Below are 12,082 nucleotides of genomic sequence, written 5' to 3'. Positions count from 1 at the left end.
TGGGGTGGTCCTCACATTCTCAAAATCATTTATTATGCAAAATAGGAATAAAGCAGCTCAGGTGGTTCTGTTGTCTTATCATGGAAAATGCTGTCAAGGTAGCAGGTGGAGCTTGGGGGAGAGTATATTTTTCTTTAATCAGAGATAACTGGTAAATGACATGTTGAAAATGGATATTTCTCTAGGGAACCACAGTCATCAAGATTTCTCACAGAGCCATTCACTCTTCGTAAAGTGTAACTTGTCACCCATACCATCACCCCATCACCTTCACCTCTATGACTTTTTCAGTTTCCACCTACAATTTACATGTTTAGGGGAGAAAGGTCTGTTTGAAGGATAATCATGCCATTTCTGATTGAAGGAAATATGAAATCATTGAAAGGCCCAATGATCCTATAGATTCAGGGTGAATTTAGGAGTATTATGAATAATGGTTCAATCTAAACACAAGGAATTAAGCTGTCTTGAAAAGAATGAGATGTGATTCACCCTACAAACAGCCCTTTCTCAAAAGTCCACACGTATATTTATGCTGAGTTGATAAGGGAATTGACTGTCAGGCCCTGATGATCTGCAGAAGATAGCATGTCTCAAAGCCTGGCTTTAAAAAATTCATACTTGCTTCGGCAGCCATATGGCCTCTCTGCAAGGATGACATGCATATTTGTAAAGTGTTCCATAATTTTTATGGCACGAAGGAACTTATCTACAAAACAGAGACAGACTCATGGACATGGGCAACAGACTTGTGGTTACCAAGCGGGAGGAGGGAGTGGGATGGATGGGGAGTTTGGAATTGGTAGAAGCTGTTACATTTAGAATGGATAAGCAGTGAGGTTCTACTGTACAGCACAGGGAACTATATCCAATTTCCTGGGATAGACCATGATGGATGATAGTATAAGAAATGGAATGTGTATACATATATATGCATGTATGACTGGGTCCCTTTGCTGTGCAGCAGAAATTGGCACAACACTGTAAAATATAATAAAGTGAGTTTAAGCCTTTAAAAAAATTCAGAATTTGGAAGCCTATTCATTCTCTGCCAGGCATTGTGCTACATGATCATTGTTTTTTTTATTTATTTATTTTTTTGGCTACTCTGTGGGATGTCTTAACCCACTGAACTGGGCTGGGAATCAAACCTGCATCCTGGTGCTGCAGAGACATGGCTAATCCCGTTGAGCCAGAGCAGGAACGCCCCATTATTGCTTTGTTTTTTTTAAATACACCATATGATTTTATTTGAAATTGTAGAAAAGACACACTAATCATCATGTCAGAAAGCAAATAAATGATCATTTGGGTTGGTGATCGAACGGACTTCTTAAAGGACACCAGGGAACTTTTTGAGGCAGTGAAATTGTATTGTATCTTACTGTGATGGTGGTTACATGAAGGTATACTTTGTCAAAAAAATCATCAATTTGTATCCTTAGCCATTTTATTGAATGTGAGTTATACATCAAAAGAAAAAAATAGAAAATGGGAGGACAGTAAAACTATTCTTCAGTGTTAATTGCCTAAGATAGCATTGTTTTATTTTGTTTTGTTTTTTCCTTTTTAAATGGCCTCACCCTTAGGATATGGAAATTCCCAGGTCAGGGGTTACATCGATGCCAGATCCCTTGTCTAGCGACCCAAGCCACTGCATCCAGATTCTTGACCCACTGTGCCTCAGCAGGAGCTCCTAGATGGCATTATTTCTTGATGATCCATTCCTGTGCCTCTGTATCCAAAGAATAGGGCCTGAATATCTGCTGTCATTCCTGGACTGGGTAGTCTAAAAGGCCACAGAAAGTGCGATGCTAAACTAAGAATACAAAATGTCTAGGGTGTGTATCCAGGCTGACAACTTCTGTTCCACAGGAGGGAAGGATGTAGTGGAGGTCACTGCGTTTGGCAACTGTATTTAAGGGAGAATGGGCAATTAAAGGACGGGCCTGATCAGAGGCTGCTAAGTATGGCAATTATAGTTCTCCTGCTATTGACACTAAGGTCCAGACTATAAATGGATACCCTTGCTGAAAAGCTGTACGCAAGATTTCAATGGGCCTCATTCTTTGTGCTGGTGAAAGATACTGATGATAACTAGCGTGTTCCTGAATAATGTTCATAAATGCGAATCACATAATAATGTGTTTTGCAATGAGTCTTGCATTCCTTGATTCTATAGCAGCTAACAGGCTCATAGACGGGTATTGGTAAAGCCTGCCACCTCTAGATTTAAGTGATCATCAGCAACCTGAAAGCTTTGTGTGATTACATTAGCTCTAATGAAAGGAGAAAAGGTGAGCAAAGCATTCTTCAAAGAATAGGTGGACACCCTGAGATTTTATTTAATAAAGTTCTTACTGTGTCTCTATTTCCTTTCTTTGTACACACAAGGAGCTACATTAAAGAGAATCTCTGCCCTTTCTGGACTCTTTCTCTTGGCCAAAGTGAAATATTTACTTCACAGTATTCAGGGAGAAAGAGGGGAATTTTCACATGCAGGGGATGTACGCTCCTGTGGCTCCCCTCCCTTGGTTTATATGATTTTACTGCACTAAGTCTACTGAGTTGTTGTTGTTGTTGTTTTCAATTTGGTGTTGATAAGAATATGGTTAAGTCACCTTTAACCTCAACCTTTTCTAGCTTCTCTTAGCAAATAGTGTCTGTGCAACAACCTCTAACTTCCTAAGCCTAACCATGTTTTTCCTTCTCCTGTTTTCTTGACAAAATACACTATTCCATTGATCACCTCCTAAAACTTACTTCAAGATGCACCATTTAGAAGACCATACTCTAGCACAATGTTAGATGGCTCAACCATTATCTTAGCTACCTTTTCAGGAAATGAGTGGGAAGCAACAAGATAAATACATTTTTTAATTTGAGAGCAGGTAAACTCTTACATTCTCAGATATGTCTGATACTGTCTGGTCTCAGGATATCCAATCTTATATGAGAATTTTTTAAATGCTAGAAAGACTTTTTATTTTATTGTAGTTGATTTATAGTGTTGTGTTTATTTCTGCTATATAGCAAAGTGATTCAGTTATATATTCTTTTTCACATTCTTTTCCATTATGGTGAACCACAGGATACTGAATGTAGTTTCTATGCTATACAGTAGGACCTTGTTGTCTGTCCATTCTGTAGATAATGGTTTGTGTCTGCTAATCCCAAACTCCCAATCCGTGTCTCCCCCACCCCTTCCCCTTGGCAACCACTAAGTCTGTTCACTAAGTTCATTTGTGTCATATTTTAGATTCCATGGATAAGTGGTATTATATGGTAGTTGAGTCTTTTTGACTTCCTTTACTTAATATGATAATCTCTAGGTCCAACCATGTTGCTGCACGTGGCATTATTTCTTTTTTATGGCCGAGTAGTATTCCATTGTTGCACCATCTGTTGATGGACGTTTAGGTTGTTTCCATGTCTTGGCTATTGTGAAGAGTGCTACCATGAACATAGGGGTGCATGTATCTTTTTGAATCACAGTTTTGTCTGGATATATGTCCAGGAGTGGGATTACTGGATTATATGGCAGCTCTATTTTTACTTTGTTGAGGAACCTCCATATAGTGGCTGACCAGTTTACATTATGAAAATTTTAAATGAAAATCTGAATACACAATTAAATAACATGCCATTCTTTATGTCACTTTAAGAAAGGGTGTTTTCTTGTCTTTTTGGACTTTATAAACTTTGTCAGGATTGTGATATCATAAATTGCTGTGAGGAGGTCTCTCCTTGAGGGCATCAGTGAGGTGCTTCAACATAATTGTAGACTCTTTAAATAATCTCTTGGCTTTGTCTGTTTCAGGGGTGAGTTTACTCATTCCACATGGCGCCATCCCAGAGGAGAATTCTTGGGAGATTTACATGTCCATCAACCAAGGTGAACCCAGGTAAGAGACAGAGAAGGATGACACATTAATGATATCTTACATATGAAATGGAACTCGTGCAGAAAATCTGAACTTATTAAGACAATGCTCTAATAAGACATTAAGAGTGAGAGAATGAGCTACTTGACTGTATAGAGAGAAAACCCAATTGCAAAACTGTTGGCTGTACCTTGGCAGGCAGCCAACCCAAGTCACTGACATCTAGACAACACACACAGACACCAGTAAATCAGTAGACAGGGCATAATCAGGGTCTCTCCACAAACACCAACTGCCTCACAGAGCCTTCCTCTCAAAAGAAAAATATATCCCTGGAGGCCTTCTCAGGTGCCACACACTCAAAAGGCAGAGAATAATAGATCTGTGACCTTTTAACAGAAGATCTGCCCTAAAGCCAAGAGACAATTTCATAGGCAGTTTTCCTCAAAGAAAAAAGTTGTCTATGTTTCAATAACTTTCAGGTCTGACAAATTTCAGCAGCATTAAATTCAATTACGTGAACAAATACAAATCTTGTTGCATACTCTTTTAATGAAAGCAGTTGGTTATTTTTCTAGTGCAACTATAATATTTGTAGAAATGTTGCCTTCCCCCACACAAGATAAACTGAACTCCTCTTTAGAAAGCAATTTCTCTCATCAACTGCATCTATACCTCTGGCATTTGCAGTCATAAAATCTTGGTTATTTTAGAATAGATTTTGTTGGTGTTAGCAAAAAAACGCATGAAGGAAAAACAGTCAGAGAAACAGATGGTTTGAACAGACTTTGATAGCTATCTCCATAAGAGGATTTGTTGGTACCCAATGGTTTTAACTTTATGCTCTACAGGGCTTGAGAAAAATGGCAGAAAATGCTCTGCTAGTTGGCACTCTTAGAGGATTTGCTTGTAAGCTGTGCTATATTTCGGATTCTTGTGTTATTCCCTCAGTCCTGGAGACCCAGAGTCCTTGAGTTGTGCACCTGAAAACATGCTATTGTGTAAATATCTTCACTTGACAAATAAGGAAAACCAAGGCACACAGAGGATTTATTCCAAATCTCAATTAAGCAGAACTAAAAATGGAGTTCTCTGGATGAGAGTCGCCTCATTTTTTTCTCTATCTGATTGATTTATTTAAGAAATTGTACCTATTTAAAACTGCCTCTTGGAAACAGGACCTCTGCACCTTGTTCCCTTTATGGTAATCAGTCCACTAAGGCTGAGGTCTGCTCTTTCCTCTCCAAGCCCCTCCCAGTGTCTTCCACCTCATTACCTAAGAACCAACCTAGGGCTGGTTCACATTTTCAAAGGCATCTAATGCATAGCTCACCTCAATCCTCTTCTCTTACCAGAAACAACTTCTTAGGAAGTCAGAGCTAGGAAGTGTCCAAATGCATCAAACATACAAGGGCTTAAATAAAATGGCTCCCCCAAATGTAGCAAATATCACTTGGGACATCCTGCAGTTGTTTAAAAAAAGAGAGAGAGAGAGAGAAATACATAAAAACTCATTGGAGCCCAAAGAATTTGCAAGATAGATTTGGCCTCATGTGATCACCCCATGGAGCCTTGTAAGCTCCATGTTAGTCAGTTTGGCTTATCAATATATGTTTAAGATGCAAGTTCAATTGTTGCCATCTAGGAAGGTGGATGGAAGCAAGAACATTTCATCCAAGACTTGTGATCAATGAAGTGTATGCATTCCTCTCTATTTAACTGAGGATTAAATACAATTGTAGAGAGCACACATTTCTTCTCAGGTTGTTGAAACCTTCCCAGGTGTACCTACTGCTCAAGGAAATGACTGGCCACTAGGCTACATCCCACCTAATTTGTGTGGCTATTTTCACTCCCTATTGAGGAGCCCAAGCCACTAAAAATAGCCTTTCGGTTACCTTTTTTTTTTTTTTTTTTTTTTTTTTTTTTTTTTTTTTTTTTTGCTTTGTAGGGTCATACCTGCAGCATATGGAAGTTCCAAGGCTATGGGGTTGAATCAGAGTATAGCTGCTGGCCTACACTACAGCCACAGCAACGTGGGATCCAAGCCAGATCTGCGACTAACACCACAGCTCATGGCAACACCAGATCCTTTACCCCACTGAGCAAGGCCAAGGATTGAACCTGCGTCCTCATGGATACTAGTCAGGTTCATTACTGGTGAACCACAATGGGAACTCCCAGTTACTTTTTTGAAACTCAGGAAAATTATTTTCCATCCCTGCCAGGTGGCTACTCAGATCTAAGTTCTTCAGTTTTTAATCCTGTGATTAATCAAGAGAGACGATTTAACTATTTAGCATCCCCTTTTCTTTGAAAGGTCATTTGAAAACCTATTTTCATCTTAACAGTGTCTGTCATTCTGAACTTGTGCTCAGAATGAGACATATTTCCTCTGAGTTTGTAGAGCTAGAAAAGCACTGCTCTGTTCCTTTCACGGTTCTCTTTTTTAGTTCCGAGTGAGAATTGGGTTTCCTGACTCTGTGTTATCTCCACATACACAGAATTACAGGGGGATCCTCCAAGTAACATTGTTATGCTGTGTTTAGTCTGTCCCATTGTCCTGTTGATGATACATTTCTGTTGCTCCTTTCTGAGTGACATCCCTGGGGTGGCAAGGCAATGATTTAGTGAAACTGTAACAGACATCACTGATCCAGATTCTGTACCAGATTCCCAGGGATAGGGCTGTGTGGGCTGAACCATAGACTCAAACCAACCCCCTCAGATAGTCTCGGTGGATCTTCTTACTGTTTAGGTAAGGGTTTTGTTTGTTTGTTTTTTGTCTTTTGGCTTTTCAGGGCTGCCCCTGTGGCATATGGGAGTTCCAAGGCTAGGGGTCCAATTGGAACTACAGCTACCAGCCTACACCACAGCTCAAGGCAACTCCAGATCCTTATCCCACTGAGCAAGGCCAGGGATCGAACCCGCAACCTCTGGTTCCTAGTTGGATTTGTTTCCGCTGCACCACAATGGCAGTAAGGTTGTTCTTGTCTAAATTGAATGTGCCCTCTATCTCTTGGGACTTCCTACTTGCACCCAGGGAGCTTCTCAGAGGACACTTTCCTTCCTCAGTGTCCCTGCTCTGTCCACACTCTTGGACTTGAACAACGCTTCTAATGAATCTTTTCTAACTTCCCCCAGCAATCTGGGTCTTTGGGTATAGTGCTGAGGAAATTACCACTGTTGACTTTTTGTACCTAGATATACACATATTAAATGGTTCGCTAGTGGAATTCCCATTCTGGCTCAGTGGGTTATGAACCCCACTAGCATCCTTGAGGATGCAGGTTCGATCCCTGGCCTCGCTCGATGGGTTAGGGATCCGGTATTGCCATAAGCTGTGGTGTAGATTGCAGAGGCAGCTCGGATCTGGCATTGCTGTGGTGTAGCTGACATCTGTACTCTGATTAGACCCCCAGCCTGGAAACTCCATGTGCCACAAGTGTGGCCCTAAAAAGCAAAAGAAAAAAAATCTTTCCCTAGAAAAGGATTTTGCATCCTTAGAAAAGTAATTACTTACTTCTGTTTTAGTATAACTTGCATAGTGCTATTACATGCATTGAACTCATTTAATTTCTACAGCAATGTTCAAAAGGATTTGGTACCATTAGAGATGGGGAAGAAAATCTAAAATAATGAAGGTTCCAGGAAGCGAGGCTGCTCTGCAAGGGCATGTTACTTACTGGCTGAGCTGTGATCTGACTTCAGTTCTGGTGCTCATGGACAAAAGGATCGTACCTCTCCTGGATGTCAGTTACTTTCAGGAAACAGCTTTCTTATGTTGCATTCCAACACTAGGCCCCTGTAAAAGCCTTGGAATTGCTCTGTTAAGGGCACTGAGAATTAGGCAGAGCAAGAAGGCAGGACGAAGTTGAACATTTCCTAGATGTATTGGGGTAAATTGCTATCGTGACATCATTATAGTTGAGAGAAGAAAGGGTGGAAATGGGTCTCAGCTCCATGCTGAATCTTAGCAAACATGACATTAGGAGACGTTTGATTTCAGTGGCCAAGAATATGGGTTCAGATTTTAGTCATGCTGCTGTGATCCAGGTGATCTTAGGCAAGTTATTAAAACTCTTTGACTCTTTGTCTTCATCCGAAAAATCAAAGTAGGCACCTACATCATAGGAATATTGTGGGATTGCATGGTGTTCGGTAATACATGACCATCCCAAAGGTGATGTGTGACCATGCCAAAGGTGATACTTCACCATCCAAAGATGAGCAAGAAAACCTAATTGATACATTTAAGTATTCTACCTACAATAAATCCTTTAATCTTCACATCAGTGCTGTATGGCAAACATGAGAAGATAATTATCCTAATTTCGTAGACCTGACAATTAAGATCAAGAAAAGTTAGTAGATTTGCAAGACTGGGTACCAAAGCAAGTTTCTGATGAATAATGTATTTTTAGACTGTTACTTTCTCCACTTTAAGGCATAATTTGGCATACTATGTACAAGTCTGATGTGAGGCAGAGCTTATGCCTAGTAATGGAAATACACTCTGAAACAGAGAGAGACCAGATTTGGAAAGACAACAATGATAATTTGGTAATCCAATGTGGGATTACACTGTAATAGAAGACTTCACGGAAAGAAATGGAAAAGTAAAGGCAGAACTGTAATCTGTTCTAAAGATAGGTTTATGGGGGACGGGGACTTCTAGGAGATGTCACTTAAGCTGAGTCTAAACGATCAGTATAAATTAGCCAGACAGAGAGCAGTATAACGGCTATAACCCAGTGATTTCCAGCTCCAGGATACATTTTCTAGTATCTGTATAGTGGAAGGTGGAGTGGGAGGTACTGGGGGGTGGAAGAGAAGTCTTTAAGAGTGGGCAGATCCAGGCATTTTTTTAAAAATTGAAGTACAGTTGATTTACAGTATTGTGTTTCATGTGTCCCTCAAAGTGATTCAATTATACATTTTTTCAGATCCCTTTCCATTACGAGTTATTACAAGATATTGAATATAGTTTATTGTGCTGTAAGTAAGTCCTTGTTGTTTCTCTATAGTGGTATGTATCTGTTAATCCCTTACTCCTAATATACAGCTATCTTCCCCCTTTGGTAACCATAAGTTGGTCTTCTATGAGTCTGTTTCTGTTTTGTAAGTAAATCCATTTGTATTATTCTTTAGATTCCATCTGTAAATATTTGTCTGACTTACTTCACTATGATAATCTCTAGGTCTATCCATGTTGCTGCAAGTGGCATTGTTTCATTCTTTTTTATGGCTGAGTCATATTCCATTGTATGTATGTACCACCTCTTCTTTATCCATTCATTTGTTGATGGACACCTAGGGTGCTTCCATGTCTTGGCTATTGTAAATAGTGCTATTAGGGACATTGGGGTGCCTGTATCAAATCCAGGTGTTTTTTTCTCTGCTTTTAAGTCATTCTTTGTCTTCAGCAGTTTCCTTCCAACTCAACCCCAAGCCCTGCCACAGACAAGAGGAATTAGGTTTTGTGCACTGCTCCATTCACAACATAGAGAATGCTTTATGATGTCACAGGAGAAGGAAGCTTGAGTAGCCCCAAGAAAGGCAATGGCATGAACTTGAGCCTACTAGAAGTGGTTTCTGGTAAGAGGCCTTTGGGTTTCTCTTGGCTCAAGGGTATTTAAGCAGCGGGCTCAGTGCCAAAATGGCCACCTTTATCGCAGAGCTCTTTGGAAGATAAGGAAACCAGCAGTAGTCACTCTTGAAAAGTGTGTCTCTTTTCCTAGACTTTAATTTCAAAGAATTTGGGTCTTTTTTTTCTAACATTTTTAGGAGTTTTTTTGGGGTGTGCATATGTATTTTTCTTTTCTAAACAGGTTTTGGTAACTTTTTTTAAATTAAGGTGTTTAAACAAGATGATTTAAAAAGGTGATTATCCCATTTCAGGGTTCTCCACACATAAATACCACTATAAAAATGATATAAACCATTACATTTGGAGTGGATAAGCAGTAAGATCCTGCTGAATAGCACTGGGAACTATATCTAGTCACTTAGGATGGAGCATGATGTGAGAAAAAGAATGTATGTATGTGGGACTGGGTCACTTTGCTGTACAGTTAACAGAGCACTGTAAACCAATTATGGAAAAAATAAAAATCATTTAAAAATAGACACTTAAAAAAAATGACACAGCTGTCTCAGAACCGTCCCACTACCCATCTCCCAGTTCTTTTTGCACCCTACCCCCTTCCATGGATGGTGCATGGAGAAATGGACCAGAACGTTATTACATGTAGCATTCTTCTGAGAAGGAATAAACTGAAACCAAAGGCAAACCATTCATTTCTTTTCCCAATTAAACTACTGTGGAGATATTCCTGACCAAATGCTTAGACTAGAGCTAGAAATGTAATCTTATTGAAGAATGTGCAAAAAGGACACATATTTGGAATTTGGACTCAACCCAGATGGGATAGTTCAACCACTATTTCGTGTGTGTGTGTGTGTGTTTTCCTATCAAATTGTATGGTCTTTCCAGGGGCTACATCTTAGGGTGAGGGTTGGGAAGGTAGACATGGCAGCATTATGAAACATTTTTGGGTGGGGGGGATACCTTGATAACACAATGGCTTTAATAGCAAAGCATGAAATAAGACCAACTACAAGACTAGGAAGACAGAAAAAGCAGCTCTGGGAAATGGAAGGAGTAAACAGAATTTCTCTTCAAGTGACAGGCTCACAATCAGCATTGCAGTGATTGCAGTGGAGCTCCTTTGGAATGGCTTCCCGTGGCTTTTCCTCCATGGCTGCAAGGACAACATACACAAAGGCAAAATCATCAACCCACATTTGCTCACATATCATGCCTAGTAGAGGATACAAGCACTCAAAAATGTCCTTAGGCTGTTTGGGAGGACCTCATTTCTAGAAGACTAAAAAGAAAACATGTATGTATGGCCATTGTGCTTGTAAAAATGGAGTTTGAATGAAATAAATCTGCTTCTAATAAACTATTCTTTATCTCAAAGCAGACTTGTGAAGCCATCCTAAAACCGGTAAAATATGAAAGTGCATGCACTTATTCTGGGGCCTCCAAGGACTCTGATTTCACAGACACTAAGAAATGCCTGCCATCAGGCTACTGCAATTAGTGTAGCTGTCCCTGACAAAACCTTGTCTCTTGAGCTCAAAACAAGAGCACCTGCACAATGCCTTTGGCTGTACCCTAACACCAGGTGACTGGTCAGGACATGGCTGTAGGGAGAGAACCTGGCCAAAACCTCTGGGTTGATCTGCATCTCTGTCTGCCTTTTCTACCTTGGAGGAAGTTACCCACTAGGTTTCATCTCCAGCCATCCTATAGAAGCTCAGGCAAAAAAACCCAAACCAAACCAAAACACTGTGCCTTCTTACTGCAGGAGTTGTGAAATCCTTTGGAATATTTTTCACAGTTAGTATTATGAACTCAGTTCAGCTCACTAGGTGTCAAATGTACAGTCAGTACTATGGACCAAGAAAAACAGGACCACTTATTGGCAAGGAAGTTAGTACCTGGTGGAGGTGTTACTTGGGGAACAGAGGTTGTGTGGGGACACAGGGGACCTTTTTCTATATTCCTGAGGTTGACAAAGCTCAGAATTGATTTTTTGAGACAAGAGACCTAAGTACCCCAACAGTCTAATTTCAAAGATTTTCCCAGCTATAATGTCAAGGCCAGTTTTCCCACCTCTCTGTAGAACTGCTAGGAAGCATCATGTCATCAGAAGGGACACCACCACTCCCTCCCCATGACATTATCGCTCCCCACTGATAAGGAATGGGACTTGAAGAGAGAAAAAGAGAAGTCACATTTTGGAGGAGTATGGGTACCAAAAACAGTTGTCCCCGCCCTTGCCAAAGCCAAAGCCAGTAACCCCAAGAGAATTACTCATAAACTTCAGGTCATCTGCCAGGAGTGGGTGTTGATACCTGATTTTCTCATTATCAGTTTGTCGACTTGCTCAATGCTTAGTAGGGAACAGGGAAAAATAAAACAAAAAAATAATTGAGAAGAGAGAGCATGCTGCAAAAGCCACGTAAAGAGGGGACAAGGAGCTCTTCCATAATTTCCAGATCTCCATAGTCTTTTTTTTTTTTTAATGATCACATCCACAGCATTTGGAAGTTTCTGAGCCAAGAACTGAATCAGAGCTGCACCTGTACCAGACCAGGGATCAAACTTGCACCCCCATGGCAACCCA

The 12,082-nt window shown here is 40.3% G+C and overlaps 1 protein-coding gene across 16 annotated transcripts in view; it reads left to right on the top strand.

Annotated features, from left to right (window-relative positions):
• Positions 1–12,082, top strand: part of UNC5D (unc-5 netrin receptor D) — a 613,063-nt gene that overhangs the window by 537,558 nt on the left and 63,423 nt on the right. For all 16 annotated transcript variants that reach the window (XM_021076125.2, XM_021076135.2, XM_021076133.2 and 13 more), the window contains one exon: positions 3,821–3,905. In XM_021076125.2, the coding sequence (XP_020931784.1) occupies positions 3,821–3,905 (85 nt within the window). The remainder of the gene's footprint in view (positions 1–3,820; positions 3,906–12,082) is intronic.

The sequence above is a fragment of the Sus scrofa genome, chromosome 15, assembly GCF_054392235.1.
Source record: "Sus scrofa isolate SSC_HxYL_T2T_F1_AM1 chromosome 15, Sscrofa_HxYL_maternal_Yorkshire_Landrace_v2.0, whole genome shotgun sequence".
Lineage (NCBI taxonomy): Eukaryota > Metazoa > Chordata > Mammalia > Artiodactyla > Suidae > Sus > Sus scrofa.
This window is presented reverse-complemented; position numbering and strand designations above follow the sequence as displayed.